Source organism: Vespa crabro, chromosome 15, assembly GCF_910589235.1.
Source record: "Vespa crabro chromosome 15, iyVesCrab1.2, whole genome shotgun sequence".
Classification (NCBI taxonomy): domain Eukaryota; kingdom Metazoa; phylum Arthropoda; class Insecta; order Hymenoptera; family Vespidae; genus Vespa; species Vespa crabro.
In genome coordinates, this window is record NC_060969.1 from 727,530 (window position 1) to 745,000 (window position 17,471).

The window sequence follows — 17,471 nt, forward strand, 5'->3', positions numbered from 1 at the left end:
TCTAAATCTAAAATCAAAACTGTTAGGACTGTAAGAACAACGTACACGTAGGGATTATATATAAATAAAATTGTGTATTGTAATATTGTTGGGAATATACAGTCAATCAACGATTTTCTTTCCAATTTTTTATGCGACTCTATTTACTGATATTTAGTTAATTACTTTGTTTTGTTTTTGTTTGTTTGTTTCTTTCTTTCTTTCTTTCTTTCTCATAGAGAAATTAGAAACGTTGATGAATATTCGATGGCTGAGTTGGTTGGGCGGTTGAATATACCATTGCGGGTGGTTGCTGATGGGTCATAGCATGACTCTGATGTTGATGAAATTCTGGAGCCCCATGGGGTCCGTTTAGCCTCACACGTTTTGCATTCTGTCCGTGATTGTGATCGCCATTTCCTTGCTGCTGTTGATTTTGTTGCTGCTACGTTTGTAATATAATTATTTATAGTAGTCGGAAACTTTCGAAGAGATGTTATTTTAGAATATGATTACCGTTTGCTGTTGATTCTGCCTTGCTTTATTTTCAGTCTTTTCCTCTGTGTCATCGTCCGTAAGGAATTCTCTCTTTGGATACGGAATAGGACATCCCGCGAATATACTACAATATCAAAGATCTTAGGTAAGATATATTTTTATTGTTATAATAGCAACAGAAAAAAAGAAAAAGAAAAAAAATAAAAAAAAAAAACGAAAAAAAGAGAAAAAATGAATAATACTCCTGAGTTGGCAGTGGCTCCTCTTGAAAGTATGCATCCTGCATAGAATGCTCGGACGTGATTCGTTTGTTTGGATCCATCATTAGCAACTTTTGTAACTAGAAGTTTAATGAAATTAATATCATAAAATTCTTATATATTAATGATTAACTGATATTTATGTATCGATGATCTTTTGATATATAAATTTGAAATATATAAATTGTATTCATACCAGGTTAAATGCCTTGCTATCGGGTTTGATTTTATGTCGATCCATATACTTTGTTAATGAACAATTCGCATAGCTAAAAATGGGATGAAAACTTCCTATTAACATCTGTTTACAACAAAAGTAAACGTTGATTGTATGTTTAAATTATCATAAATCTTTTTTGCAATCAAATACATACTTAGATCTTTTAAAATCTTTCAGTAACGTTGGATGCTCTGGCATCTTTTTAATATCTTCCCAATCTTTCTCTAATGGAAACCCCATAACATTAAATATCCTATAAAATAATATACAAAACATCAATATTGTATTTGTGTCGAAATGATTATTTATCATAACAAGATATAGCTAACCTATCTAATTGGTCATGATGGTATGGATTACTTGTTTTAATATCTTCTTGCCTACAATGAAAGATAGGTTCACAGGTTAACAGCTCCGCGAATATACAACCAATAGCCCATATATCTGTAATATTACAAATTATTTAATACTAATCAATATTATCGAATTTAAAACTAACTTAAAAAGTATCCAAACATACCTATAGCTTTTGTATAATGTCTAGCACCTAACAGTAATTCTGGTGCCCTATACCAGAATGTTACTACAACAGGATCTAAATCTGCTAATGGTTTTAAAGGAGCATTAAATAATCTAGCAAAGCCCATGTCTGCAATTTTGACACGTCCTCTTTCATTTCCTTCTCCCATTACTAAAATATTCGCTGGTTTCTGAAAAAAAAATATATATATATTATATGGCTGATAATTAAAATACAATTTACAGGAAAATCTTATTGATTTAAATAATATTTACCAAATCTCTATGAAGAACCCAGTTGGAATGTAAATAATGAATGCCATCTAAAATTTGATATAATAAGGATTTAACCATACTTTTTGGTACCATTACTGGTTTTTTATTTGCCTTTGCTGCCCTATTAAATTTAATAATATGCTGCAAATAAATCATTCTTAAAGTATATACTCAAATTTATTAATGATTAAAATTTATAAAACTAGAAAACACATACCCAAAGATCATGTTCTGCGAAATCAAAGAGTAACCACACTTTGCGGTCATTATGTGACAAAAAAACGCGTATGAGTGTAATGACATTGACATGCTTTAATTCCCTGAGTAACTGTAAAAAAAAGAAAAAAAAAAGTAAAAGAATAGTTGCTTTTATATTTACCAAATATTACTAAATTAATTCAACTAAAACATATACTTACAGCAAAATAAAAGAAACTAATAAAATATACTTACAGCAATTTCCCGACATGCAGACATAGATAGACCTGTGCCTTCTATTTGTTTCAGGCCAAAATCTTTAGTGTCAGGTCGAGATTTTAATTCACTATCGGGTACACTATTTTTGGCATAGTAATGTTAAATTATAAATAATTGATTCAGAATTAGTAAGTTGATTATGTAACTTGATAAAAAATAATTGATTAGTTTAAATCATCTCTGTACATGCTTAAGAGTAATATACGTACAGAAGGTATAAGATTAATCTTTTTTTTCCAAATTATAGTTAAAATATTTGATACATCTCAAAATATTTTACACAATGAAATGCATATATTTCTACAGCTTGTAAGATAGTTTTCACATATACTTTTATAAACATATCATAAAGCTAAATATATTGAAAATGTCCTTTAAAGAAGTATCAATGTCAATGAAGAATTAACTTTGAATACAAAAGAATGCACAATCATGAAATAGCCATTTTGAAAGAACAAGGTAAAGGAAAATTTGAAGTCGCTTTTACATAAATTGTTTACTAATGTTTACATCCAAGAGATTTATTATCATAAATAAATCATTTTATTTCATAAGAAAGGATGAAATGTATTAAAAATAATATGATGTTTTACGAAGAAAGATTAGGTTAGGTTAGAACACTAACCCCTCTTTTCTACGAGCTTTATAGACGTGCCCGTATGTACCTCTTCCAACCTTACATCCTTCAAATTCAAAAAGGTCCTCGACTTTAGTCCGATCCTTCTGTGCTTTCATTTTAAATTCGTAATCCATCATGGTTAATACTATCAGACTAATTATCAACTATAAGCTAACATCTTTAACTTGCGTCTGCACCCGTAAACTCGTACGAAATCAGAAATATTTTGCGCAGAGCAGAAAATACATATCTCAAATCTGATCCACTCAACGTTGCATTGTAACACGCTACTATTCACTACTTTGCTGTCACTATATGAACTTATAATTCGTGATGCCAACGCAGGAAAATTTTGGCGCTTGCGTAGAGGTTGTGTCACATGTCTGATAGTTCATTGCGCGGTAAATACAAAAGTAAAATTTGAAAATATTACTATTCCTTTACATTTATACAAATTTTTTCTGTTAATTTAATATAAAAAAAAATCGTTTGCATTTTAAATAGTCAATATATGCATTATTACTTCCGTTGAAATACAATGATAAATTTAATACTTTAATGACTTGTATTTTTATATCAGAAATAGGATATATATACATATATATATATATATATATAGAGAGAGAGAGAGAGAGAGAGAAATCGTTGTAAACCGCTGATATTATAAATTTCTTTTAAATGATAAAATTATTAAAATCCTAATATAAAAAAGTATAGCACTCCATAAAAAAAAAAACAATTAAATTTATTTCAAAGGAAAAGATTTTAAAAAATCATCGTTTTAATATCTTTTATTGTCCTTTTATAACATAGTGCACAATCGATAACATTTTTTTTTACACAATCCAGCCGCCAAGAATAAGATCTGTTAAAAGGACATATAGACATAACTAGTAATACACAATTGATTATTAATTCAATAGTAGAGATCGTAGAGATACATTGGAACGATATCAACTGGAACTGACAATAAAGATCGTAAACCGTCGATAAAACGGTTATATTTATGTACATATGTACGTTTTAGCAATACTAATAAAGTTTAGTAGTAATTAGTCGTTTGACATTAATAGAATTTGTTATTAGTGAAAATATTCGATATTCGAGTAAAAGTTTTAGGTGAATCTAAGATCCCCAAAGATATTATTTTCTGAATGAAATCGAATGTCTATATTTTTAATATATCATTATATGTAAATATATTAACATTAGATACCTTTCATGATATAATATATACTACCCCTTGTAGTTCTCATTTGTTTTTTTATTTTTCCCCTTTTCTTTGTTTCTTTATTTTTTTTCTTCTTTTTTTTTCTTTTTTTTTTTAATACGGATCACAGATATGTCGTTGTTCTTAGAAGAAAATCATAAATGGCGGTGGACCAAACGAGCAACATGGCAAAGTTTATCCATGGATCGAACACGTGTAGGCAGAGAAATTGACATCTTATGCGACATAAATTATATTTCTTCTTTAATCTAAAGTCGTCGCACAAAATGTTGTCATTATTTATATGGATTAACAATTTTATTAGCAAAACGAGAAGATAACTTTGGCTTTAACAGGTATTCATTCGATCATCAAAATATCAGATCGATAATAAGTTGAGAATATTTACAAAAGACATCTTTGATAATTCTCGATCCGTCTCGATGATTTTCAGTATCTCAAAATCAATTGATACTGAGTTCGATCATATAAAAAGAAAATAAATAAATAAATAAAAAATAATAAATAAATAAATAATAATAAGAAAAAAATAAAAAAGATCTGTCAACAATATCGTCAGACTCTCAATCGTCGACGATAGACGTATGGCATTTTTCAACAAACGTTTCTTGTTTCTTGAAGTCGATTTAAATATACAACATTAACGCGACTTACTTTCGTAAGGTTTAATAATTCGAACGAAATAAAGAAAAAAAAGTTGTATTATGCAACAACCACTTGAATGGATGGTATATTCTTCTACAACGATACAACATTGCTTAACTACATAATAACAAACACGATGTCAATTCGCGATGATTATGCGATTCGTACTTACATACATATTCCTTTCTCTTCGAGGAAGTCGATTTAATCTAAGTTTCTATAAACTAATCCGCCCGCGTAGTGTCGACAAGGTTTTCTTGTTCTGTTTTTTTTTTTCTTTTCTTTCTTTTCTTTTCTTTTTCTCGAAGAAGAACATTTCGTTCGTCGAGATCAATTCTTATTCGTAATTCGTTTTACTTTGAAAAGTATAAGACGAATATGTTGTATTTACGTGTGTGTCGAAAAATACGCGAAGTGTCGAGAAGGTTTACTTATTTTGTTTTTTTTTTTCTTTTCTTTTCTTTTTTCTCGAGGAAGAACATTCGGTCGTCGAGATCAATTCTTATTCGTAATTCGTTTTACTTTGAAAAGTATAAGACGAATATGTTGTATTTACGTATGTGTCCGAAAAATACGCGAAGTGTCGAGAAGGTTTACTTATTTTGTTTTTCTTTTTTTTCTTTTCTTTTTCTCGAGGAAGAACATTCGGTCGTCAAGATCAATTTTGATTCGTGATTTGTTTTATTTTAAAAAGTATAAGACGAATATATTGTATTTACGTGGGTATCTATTTTTAATGTCACGTTATCGATATCGGACAAAATGTTCAACCAAAGAAATCTGTCAGAAGGAAATTAAGGAACACTACGATTATATAAGCGATTTAATATACTAACTACGATGCTTATCGTTAGAAGTATGCATCAAAATGTTGTCCTTTTTTTCTTATTTTTTTTTCTTTTTTTTTCTTTTTTTTTTCTTTTCTTTTCTTTTCCTTTTTTTAATCTACGCATTTTCTCCGAGGAAAGCATTAATCAGCATTTGTCAAATTTTCGATGGATCCTTATGGATTACTTATATACTTCGCTTAAATCGCGTTGTTAGTATTTCGTTTCGGTTTTCTTTTTTTTTTTCTTTTTTAAATACTTGGTCTCGCTGACGATAACAACGGGAATTAGATATGACATGATACAAAGATCGAACTTTTTTTCTCGAAATTTCTTCTTTCACATTCTTTTTTTTCTATTCCTTTTGAAATGTTTCTCGTACTCATTCTTGTACAGATTGATTTTCTATTTAAAGCCAGAAAGAAAAATAGAAGAGACAAATCCATCTTCGTTGACCTGCACACCGACCGACGTTCAAATATATTTTTCGGAATTAATATAATTAATTGTTAAAGTTATTATGGTGTTATATTCCTATCCTTTTAAGTTTTATTGCAGAGCATATTAAACTTTTACATATACAACATTTAGTGTTTTATTATTTCTATAGAAATTCTACAAAACTGTCGTCATTTTTTTTTGCGATATCATTTCCTTTTTTCCTTTTTTTTTCCTTTTTTTTCAATTATTCACTTAACTTTTATAATTAATTTAATTATTAAATTTTTGAATGCTCGAAAAGGAATAATTTGTGTTATATTAAACGTCGATCGATTCACAATGATTTTTATTTCTTAATTTCTAATAATATATATCATATATAGATATATCATATAATATATATCATATATATCTGTTTAATTGCAGGATAATTTTGTTCAAGTCCATCTCATTTCATATTTTCATACTTTTTTCGTTAAGTTATAAAAAAAATGAAAATATTTATAATTATTTCGTTAAGTAGTGGAATATAAATGGTATGGTTGAGTATATAAAAAAAAAAAAAAAGAAATTTAATTAAAATCCGCTTGTTTTGGAACGTATACAGCAAGAATGATAAAAATAAATGTCATTAAGAATTATTAATAAAATAAAAAGAAACAAAAAAAGAAAATAAATAAAAATAAAATCCTTTACAAAAATATTATAACATTTCAACGTTTAATAATATATCTTCTTTCATAATATGTTATTACAATTGATCATTTTTCATTGAGCGAATTTGATCTTCCTTCTAATAAATGAAGAAAATATTTTACAAAACTTATAACGTTTATTAAAAATAAAAACATACGATATGTTGGATAATTCAAAACTGGTCATATGAGAAACGTACATCATAGACAGTTTTCTTTCCTTTTTTTTTAAGAGCAGTAGGTTTTAGATTCCTACGTTTTATTTTGTACTCGGTTTTTACCGCCGGGAAAAAACGGTATGACATTGGTAAAAAATATCGCTGTTATTTGTGTTTTTTTCAAATACTCCTCTTCCCCCGCATCTTACATCATCCTTTATTTCCTTCGTCCTTTTCGTATGAAATTAAAGAAGGAAAGCATTATCTTTTAAAATGTATATGTTTATATATGTATGCATGTATGTATGTATGTATGTATGTATATAAGTATGTATGTATGTATGTATATAAGTATGTATATATATATATATATATATATATATATATATATATATATATTATATACTCATTGTCACGTGTACGTGACATATAGAATAATTTTGTCAACCTTATACACAAATTTCTTGTCTTGTTGACAAGATTAGTAAAACTTATCAATGGACTATATATATATATACATATATATATATATATATATATATATATATATATATATATATATATATATAATAACACCCTTGAAAAGTTTTAATATCTTCGAGAAAAATTCCTCAAGTTAACCATTCCTTTTCGATCTTACAAACAACGAATGTCACCTTATTTATATTTAATTCATAGTAAGGTTTAAGCGATTACTCCATCGAGGTTTGTACAATACTTATAGCAATAATCCAGGCAATAAAGCTGTGATATCCTCTGTTTGAGAAAAGAATAAAAGTATGAGAAAGAAGATAAAATTGAAAAGAAAATGAAAATGAAAATGAAAATGAAAATGAAAATGAAAATGAAAATAATAATAATAATAATAATAATAATAATAATAATAACAATAATAATAATAATAATAATAATAATAATAATAATAATAACAATAATAATAATAATAATAATAATAATAATAATAATAATAATAACAATAATAATAATAATAATAATAATAATAATAATAATAATAATAATAATAATAATAATAATAATAATAAAGAAATGCAAAAAAGAAAAAAAATAACAAACCTCGTTAGGTATATCCTTCGACTATAAGGAAATCAATAAACCATCTATCAATCAATCTTTATAAGCGCATACTCCTTTACTTTTTTCTTCTTTTCTTTCTTTTTACGCGGATAAAACAAAATAAAAATAAACTTACTCTTGTTCTTTTCTCTCTGTCTCTCTCTCTCTTTCTTTTTTCTTTTTACTAGTATGTAAAATTTTATCGATAGATTAATTGCAGTCGTGAAAATAAATGAATAGTGAAAAAGGAAAAAAAGGAATCACGTTTTAATAAAATAGTGTGTTTATCTTCCTAAAACTGTGCGTTTCTCTGGACTGTACTTTTATCATCTTATGCACGTTTAGCTTCTTTGCAAACTGATATTACACACGTATGTATATATTCTCTCCTCGATGAGTTTTCGTCTTTTCCTTTCTCTCCCTGTCTCTCTCCCTCTTTCTCACTCTCTCTCTCTCTCTCTCTTTCTCTCTCTCTCTCTCTTTCTTTTTTCTCTCTTTCTCACATCCCTTGCGTAGCTCTGTTTGATCTACAAAACATCTCTTTAATCATAAGTTTCAGACTCTTGTTGTACTAATTTATATCGACGAGGACTTTTCACGCACATAGAACCATGACCCTCTAAAGAAAGTCTTCCTTTGCGTTGAAGATATCTTGTGATGTATCGAGCGACCAATATTTGAGGTCGCATTTGCCATTCGTTTAGAACTTCTTTAGGTGCCAATACCTAAAGAAAAAAAAAAAGAACAATAAAATATCTTCTATCATTGTAGATATATCTTTGCAATTTTGATAAAGAATCAATAAAACTAAAGCTTATATATCACAACAACAAAAAGTTTAGATATTAATTAATATAATTATTCATAAATAATAAAGAAAAATAATTAAATAAATAATTAATTCGTATAAAAATAAACTTTTTTTTTTCCAAATAAAATCATATCAAATCAAGATCATAGTGATCGTATAGATCACCTGATCTCCTTTGAGTCGATCCAACAAAGTCACGCTAACTACAGCTGATTGAATGCCAGCGTGATGTGCAAGTGCTCCGAACGAGAGACTTTCCATCTCTATATTAATAACACCAGCTTTGTGTATCTTCGTTAAATAATCCATCTTTTCGTTCTCCGTGAATTCACAGAAAGCTCCGTCTAATCTAGCCTGACCTTCGTAGAAATCGTAAGTACACATGGTCTTACCGACCACTGTGTCATAAGGGTCATCACGATGAGCCAAAGCTTTTAATTCTCGAACTAATTGTCGATCAAATTTTGCTGGTCTTTTCACTATCTTTCCTAAGACAGGCTAAAAGATAAAAAAGATACATTTTACTTTATCTTATTATTATATATATTTAAATTATATATATATATATATATATATATATATATATATATATTTAAATTATATTATATATATATTTAAATATATATTATAATATATTATTTAATATATAATTATATTATTATAATTATATTATATATAATTTAAATATATATAAACTACTATATTATTTTATCATAATATTTTATATACATTTCATGTAATATTTTTATTATATATTTTTATATAAATATTATATATATTATATATTGTTTTTATTGTTTTTATTATTATTATTATTATTATTATTATTATTATTATTATACTATACCATTATATTATAATATATATTTATTTATTATGTAAATATTATTATTATCTAAGTAGAATACACTTACCAGTTCTAAATAAGAATTCAACATTCCATCTACAGCTTCGTCAGTAATAACAACAGTGCCACCTTCGTGTCCAATACCACCACAAGTACCGATCCTGAAGAAGATTGGATCCTTGACCTTTGCATGATACATCAGCTTGATAATTTCGTGAAGAAGAATTCCCACAGAAGGAATACCCATTCCATGCTGTTAAATAAAAAGGCAATAACTTAAAGTAACCACGTACGAGAAATGATTTAAAGATGGGATTCAATACCATTTCATTCTTTTACAATTCACAATATTGTAAAAGAAAAAGAAAAAGAAAAAGAAACAGAAGAAGAAGAAGAAGAAGAAAAGAAAAGTATTGATTCTCAAATACGAATCAAATGCAAAGTGTAAGAAGTAAGTTGAATAGGTAACTCTCTTGGATAGATAAATATCAAAGAATTCGATTTACAAATTGAATAGTCACTATGATCGAGAAAATACCATCTTAAACTATTTCGAACAAAATAAAAGACTTTGAACTTTTGATAATACATACTTTGCACAATCGTTGTTGCAGTCTACTAGTATTCGTTTGAATGGTCTTTGTACTTTTGTATTCTACTTTATTTCTTTTTCCTTTTTTTCTTCTTCTTCTTTTTTTTTCCCTTTTACTTCGATCTTACTTTGAGAGAAACGAATAAAATTTTATTTCCTTCGTCGATAAAAAGAACGACGAGATCAAAAGGAAAAAAAGGAAGAAGAAACAAAAAATCATGAAAATATTCGACGATGATCTTTTTTTTTTCTCTCACACGAGAAACATTCAGTATGTACTTACGCTGATTGAAAGCACCGGTCCAACTTTGTACATGCAATAACGATAGGAATACTGGCTGATGTCGAGAAGGGTTGTTCCAGCTGGAATCTTGTGACCTATTTCCTTCATAATGTAATTCGCAAACTGCTCCATACGTTTCGGCGTGCCACCCATGCAAACGAACTGCAAACAAAACGATAGTGAATAGAATGGATACCTTATCGTTTCTCTTGTCGTAGAAAATCGTACCGAAAGTAGATAAATAAAAGAGAGATAAATAGACAAAGAGAGAGAGAGAGAGAGAGAGAGAGAGAGAGAGAGAGAGAAATAAAGATAGATAAATGAAAAATAAAAAAAAAGAGAGAGAGAGAAATAAAAGAATAAATGGGAGAAAATTATTCGAATGCGGAAGAACAATAAATGAATTCCACTACATGAAAAGACATTTCATATTCATTCTGAAATTTGCAATTATACAGTCGGTTTGTAATTTCGTTTTTAATAGAATGACCGATCTAATAATTAGAATAACTTTGTTAGGCTCGTATGGTTCGGCCATCGATCGTCTCTGAAAAGAGACATTTTTCAATATTGATCTATCCAAGGAATATTATATTCAAGGAACGGCGATTCATTCGTTATCACGAAAATTATATTCTTCGATAAAATCGAAAGATGTGTTTTTTGAATTTTCACATGATAAAGAAAAAGAAAAAAATAAAAGATAGAGGAAAAAAAATGAAGAAAAAGATAGAAGAAAAAAAAGCAAATGAAAAAACGAAGAAAAAGAGTTTCACGATACGACAATTAATTGCATTGTTATTATTTGTACGTATGTTAATCAAAGAAAACTGAAAATTATTTATTAAGTTACAATGGAAATTTCATTTATTATCTAATTCAATCATCCTAATGACGTTCATTTAATAGCTTTTAGCTGAGAATGAATAAAGAGAAATGGAGCATAAAGAAGCAATAGGTTGATGTGTGTATATACATATATCCTAATATAATTGAAATATTATAAACACACACATACACATAAATAAAGATTTGTAATTCATCGTCTAATTTAAGTGTGTAATGTCGAAACTTTCGTAAGAACAATTTCTTCGTTCTTTCTTTCTTTCTCTCTCTTTTTCTCTTTTCTCTCTCTCTCTCTCTCTCTCTCTCTCTCTCTTTCTCTCTTTCTCTCCCTTTTCCTTTTTTCGTATCTTTTCTCTTTTATATTAAAAATAAAAACTTAAAAATTCATAAATTACAATTTGCAAAATTCAAATGGACACTTCGGAAGTTGTGTTTTTTTTTCTTTCTTGTGTTTTGTTTTTTTTGTTTCTTTTTTGTTATTTTATTTTTCTTATGTTACATCATTTCATATAGCACGAGTTCATAGTGAATTATCGTAAAATTTCGCAATTCGAGATAAATCCGTCAAACATGTAAATAGACGTCATCAATTCTATTATAAGAAGCAAAGTTCGTATTAAGCAATCAAATATTAAACTCAATTGATTAGGTAATAAATTTGTTATCCGTTTCCTAGATAGCTCTGGATGAAATTATATAGAGAAAAAAAAGATATATATATATACATGTGTATATATGTATTTCCTGTGACCCAGTAAATAATATCTTTGAATTTAATAAGGTAAGAGCTTCCTTTTCTTTCTCCCTTCCTTTTCTTTCTTTTATTTTTTTTTCCTTTTAAATACGTTCGACGAAACGATTTAACGACTCTTATCGACGGAATTTCATTTGCCGCTAAGTAAATTCTGGAATAACAAGTAAGGAAGCAAAAACTAATAGAAAATAAAAAGTGAAACGTAAGGGAAAAAGAGATAAACAAATAAACAATAAGGGATATTTTCAAAAGTTGTACTTCAAAAACTAGATCACTTTATCGGTTAATGTTGTTTCTCTATCGATTTGATCGAATAAGATTCACTTACTTCTTTTATCAATAAATTTATGTTTATTAATATTAATTACGTCAGAATTATCGTTACGTAATAATGACTTAAATAAATAACGAAAATTAAGATACTTATTAATATCATTCAGAAATGTAAACAATGATATGAGATATTGATTACGCGATCTCGATTAATTAAATTCATGCATATAAATAAATTGAGAAAATTTAATAAAATTATATTATAAAATAAATCGTATTTTCTTTTTCTTTTTTAGAAAGAAAAAAAAACGAACAAACCATTGAACATATACATGCACACGTACGTATACACACACGCATACAAATGAGCCTAATTGTATAATATATATGAACAAAGAAACCGTATAAAGTTAATACGAGAAAACAAATGTTACGTGGTATATGTGTGTATGTGTGTGCGTATACCTGTATTATATACGTATGATACTATGTTGAAATTTATGTTACCTTAACATCGCCAAACATTTCCACGAGATCATGAGAGCCACTGCCAAGTGCTAAATGATACAATATATCTTGATCCATTAGTTCGATATTTGGATTCCTCAGCCTTACGGAACCATCTCTGTATCTGAAAATTCATCAAATTTTATCATTATTTTACAATCGTTTGTTATATTTCTTTTCGTCATTTTTCAAATTGAACGCAAACGAAAATGATTTAATATTTTCCTTTCCAGTAACGTATTCGTTAAAAATCAAATAAAAGATAAGACATCGATAATCCCTAAACTTAATTTGCAAATACACGCATATATATACATATATTATACAATATACGTATGTGTGGGTATGAGTGTCTATCTGCGTGTGGATGTGTACGTGTCTACGTGTGTGTGTGTGTGTGTTACGATTTTGCTACTATTTTCATTACAAAAGTATGCGTTCATGAGTCAATACCGCTAAGTTGTGCCAACAATCTCTGAATGGTTATAATATCTTTCGATGTAAATAAATATGATGAAATAATATTATAAAAAGTATCATTATATTAGATAGATCGATAATGTAATATCAAAATTTTCAATATAAAAATAATGTTGTTTATTTAGATATTAAGTATAAAATATTTTCGATATAAAAATAATAGTTATTTATTTTTTTTTATTTCGATATTATTTATTGGCCAAACCAATAATATATGTATATATTTTATTTATCTTATTTGTTTTCTCCTTCTTTTTCATAACAATTAGAGAAATGAAATACCAAAAAATAAAATAATGAAAGTAAAAATAAATATGGATAAAAATAAATATTCTTTTCGTTTTTGTTATTAATTAATAAAATTAATAAATAGTTTTCTGATCGTAAACTGATATCCAAGGACGTGCCTTTGATCCAATTAACTTGAACTTAATTTTCGATTTAAATAAAGGCTTATGGCAAGCCATGGATATATTGATCGACATCGTCGAGTGAAATTTATCGTCGAAACCATAGAAACTGAACTAATCGTGTTCAAACGTTACGTTTGATTATTCAACGGATATTTTCAATGAAATACAATAAACACTATCTTATCGTTTTTTCTTTTATTTTATTTTCATCATCGAATTTTTTCCTTTAGATCAGATAACAACGAATAGAACGTATAAACAAATACAATAAACGTAAATGACATTATAAATGTTATTAGATTGCTCCGTAAAATCTATGTAGAGTTACAAAAAATATAATAACATTTAATATGTAATATATATATACATAACAATTTTAAAAAAATTATGATAGTTTCTATTTTTTTTATCATTTATCTATATACACATAAACACATTTAATATGTAATGTAATATATGTTTAATATATAATATAATATGTGTATATAACAATTTACTATTTCGTTAAATTTTCTATAAAATAAAAGAATTATTTTTATTTTTCCAGTTCTTTTTTATTTTATTACTATTATTTTTGCTTTAATTTTTTTTTTTTTTTTTTTTTTTTTTTTTTAAATAAATAGTATAATATTGATTGTTTCTATAAAATTTCTATGCAAAAATAAATCACCAATTCAACATCAATTAATTAATTATTATGATTAGATGTTTAAAAAGAAATTGGTATTGATTAACGCGTTGGAAAAATGAGAAAAAAAGAGAAAGAGTGTTTCTTTTTTTCTTTTTAAAGCAATTTTTTTGTTCAATTTTAATCCTTGTTAAATTTCAATATCAATTTGAGGATAAGGCTCGTTCGATTAATCATTTTTATTCTTCCATCAAACGGAATATCGATCACAGAATACAGTTAAATGCCTCTCTTAACTTTGCCGAGGTCACAGAAAAAAGTTTTGAGACTTCTTTAATTACTCGAGAGCGAGTTCTCTTCAGCGACATTGAAAAACGATCGGAGCGATTTCAAAGGAAAATCGCAAACCATGTACATATAAATACATACATACAATATATATATATATATATATATATATATATATACACAAACATATACGTGTAGGTATATATATGTAGATATATATATATAATATATTTATAGTACATATATATTTTATATACATGTATATAACATATATCTGTCGTGAGTGTAGACATATAAATGTGTGTATATGTGTACACACACACACACACACACACACACACACACACACACACACACACAAATAATTATGAATAAAAGGTGACTCAGCACGATAACGATGAACTTGAGATTTTCATTAACATGCGACTATAACGAGAATGATGCATCCAGTAAACTATACAAAACGTTTTCGTACATAAATTCTTTATTTGTAAGATTAGTTAGATTAAAAAAATAAAGAATTAAATATATTTTAAAATATTCCCTTTTTTTATTAATGCTTGCCCAATAATCAGTTATTGATTTTATATTAAAACAAAAATAAATAAATAAATAAATAAGTAAAAGAAATAAAAAAGAAAGGAAAGACCGATAAGATAGGCATAACATTTTCTATGTTAACACAAAATTTTTCATTTATGAATGATATCAAAAATTATTTCATTGTTAAACGATATTAACAATTCTTCACTTTTTAAAAATAATAAAAAGATACAAAGTTAATTAAACGAGACAAATAAGTACGTCTCGTATTGTTGACTAGAACATCAAGATGAATACGTAAAAAAAAATAAAAAAATAAAAAAAAAACTGTGAACAATATTTTTCTTCCTAAATAAAATACTGTAGAATATGTAAATAAAAAAGTTTTATTTGATTCGTAGAAGCATACAGATGCTTCATGACGAACTGTAATCATTTTCAACACAATCATATACTGATATTAAATAAATGCATATACGTATTTGCACAATATATGTATTCACATATATATAAACCAATCGATCCTTTGACCCTCCCCGCATATGTTTGTGTCCATATATATATATATAACCGGATGAACCTTATATCCCCCCCCTATCATCAATTACTGGGCATAATTCACCATCCGTTGATCTAAGAATTTTTTCTCTTCATATTGTAGGGATTTCATCTATATATATATATAAAATGATATACATATAAACTATATGTACAATTATACACACACACATTGAAAGAGAGAGAGAGAGAGAGAGAGAGAGAGAGAGAGAGAGAGTGAGAGAGAGAATACACACACACATACACATAATTAACATTTTTAACCGTAAATATTATCATAAATTACGAATATTAATATTCGTAATTTATGAATGTGTGTGTGTTCATTTTTTATTAATCAGCTTATATACGGATGTCTGTCTGTAGATATCTGAGGAAATATCTTGTAACAGGTTGAATTTAAAAGAAAATTTATCAAAAAATTTTGCATCACTTTTGAGTTAGTTACAAAATGCATGAAAATGTTTCTTCTTACTCTCGATATTTTTGAGTTATAAAAGTCGATAAGTTTCTTTCTCTTTTTTTAATTTAATTTAAATAATTTTTTTTTATATATTTATGTAATAATATATTCAATAATGAATTATATCTAATAAAAAATCGGTACTATATATCGTTTATGAAGTAATCGGCATTTTAAGAATTAAAATTAGTTTGATTTTTCAAAGTTAAAATTTGAAAAACGATCATCATACTACGTAATATTTCAAAGCCTATTACATCAAATAAGATTATTGATCTTCAATCAAAATCAAAATAAACGACTGTTTAATTAGTAAATAATGTACAGCATGGAGTATGAATTAGAGCATAGTGTGATTGTAGTCAGTCGCTACGATACTAATTATTTTGTAAACAATGCATAGTAGCAAATTTTTACTTGATATAATTTTGATTGCAAATATAATATAAATATTCCAAAAAAAGAATGGACGGTCACTGTATATATATATATATATATATATATATACACATACACCTGTGCCCACGCACACATATACGAAGTATATAAACGACGCATGGAAGCAATTTTTTACTAGATATAATTTTGATTGCAAATACAATATAAATATGCAGAAAAGAAAAAATAGCCACTGTATATGCATATGTTTGTGTGTTTATGTATATATATATATTTTTTTTTGTATTATATATATATATATATATATATTAGGGGGACCGAAAAGTAATGTCGCTTTCTTAAATTATATTCAAACGAATAAATTTTTAACAAGTTTTTATTTTTAATCACAATCAAATATCGACATGCGCAGAAACGACATTACTTTCCGGTTCACCTGATAATACAAAAGTATTCATATATATATATATATATAAAAATAAAAAAAAACTACTATAATGACCCTACCTAACAGCACTGTTGTTTGGATAATCAAATTCGTCATTATCGTTACTTTGTTTATCCTCGGATGAATTCAACTGACACTCGTGATCATTCTCTTCTCCGTCTTTCAAATTTCTTTCACAGGTACAAGTAGGCATCTTGTAATTTTTTTTTTTCAATTTTGTCTTCTTTTCCTATTAGAACTAAAAACCGGTACGCAGTCCGTCCGTTCGGGAATAATCTTGGAATATATTCTTCTACGCTTTGAAGGGAACCTTTATACTTCTCCCGTCTTTCCCACCACTATCAACGATACTGGCACATACAGACCTCTCTTCTGATACTGTCGATTCGCTGCCAGCAGACATTTTCTATACATATACG

At 27.0% G+C, this 17,471-nt stretch overlaps 2 protein-coding genes across 6 annotated transcripts in view; both read right to left on the reverse strand.

The window, feature by feature from the left end:
- Positions 1-54: 54 nt before the first annotated feature.
- LOC124429612 (cyclin-dependent kinase 8) lies at positions 55-3,302 on the reverse strand. 3 transcript variants are annotated; one of them, XM_046975119.1, is made up of 11 exons: positions 2,855-3,302; positions 2,206-2,308; positions 1,970-2,080; positions 1,753-1,893; positions 1,478-1,667; positions 1,287-1,401; positions 1,112-1,210; positions 934-1,006; positions 720-817; positions 496-601; positions 55-421 (listed from the first exon to the last, which is right to left on the reverse strand). In XM_046975119.1, exons 1-11 carry the CDS (start codon positions 2,983-2,985, stop codon positions 224-226), a joined length of 1,365 nt encoding a protein of 454 aa, XP_046831075.1. In that variant the 5' UTR covers positions 2,986-3,302; the 3' UTR covers positions 55-223. The 3 variants fall into 3 exon arrangements, with proteins under 3 accessions (XP_046831075.1, XP_046831074.1, XP_046831076.1); XM_046975118.1 differs by having other exon boundaries at positions 55-424; positions 2,855-3,290; XM_046975120.1 differs by lacking the exons at positions 2,206-2,308; positions 2,855-3,302 and having other exon boundaries at positions 55-424; positions 1,753-1,873.
- Positions 3,303-8,183: 4,881 nt separating this feature from the next.
- LOC124429290 (uridine phosphorylase 1) overlaps positions 8,184-17,471 on the reverse strand; it is an 18,683-nt gene continuing 9,395 nt past the window's right edge. Inside the window, exons 1-7 of one of the 3 annotated variants that reach the window (XM_046974360.1) lie at positions 17,112-17,419; positions 12,833-12,956; positions 10,453-10,614; positions 9,645-9,830; positions 8,896-9,228; positions 8,523-8,644; positions 8,184-8,446 (exon numbers count right to left, since the gene is read on the reverse strand). In XM_046974360.1, the coding sequence (XP_046830316.1) occupies positions 8,419-8,446; positions 8,523-8,644; positions 8,896-9,228; positions 9,645-9,830; positions 10,453-10,614; positions 12,833-12,956; positions 17,112-17,245 (1,089 nt within the window). In that variant the 5' untranslated portion in view covers positions 17,246-17,419 and the 3' untranslated portion in view covers positions 8,184-8,418. Of the gene's footprint in view, positions 8,645-8,895; positions 9,229-9,644; positions 9,831-10,452; positions 10,615-12,832; positions 12,957-17,111; positions 17,423-17,471 lie in introns of those variants that run through there. The other 2 variants (XM_046974359.1, XM_046974361.1) reach the window with 2 other exon arrangements.

Excerpts from the sequence above, each read along its gene's own strand:
- LOC124429612 (XM_046975118.1), bottom strand. The coding sequence starts at position 2,985 with ATGATGGATTACGAATTTAAAATGAAAGCACAGAAGGATCGGACTAAA. Across the intron at positions 1,894-1,969 it reads TCGCAGAACATGATCTTTGG|CATATTATTAAATTTAATAG; the intron begins GTATGTGTTTTC and ends ATTTATTTGCAG. Across the intron at positions 818-933 it reads ATAGCAAGGCATTTAACCTG|TTACAAAAGTTGCTAATGAT; the intron begins GTATGAATACAA and ends TTAAACTTCTAG.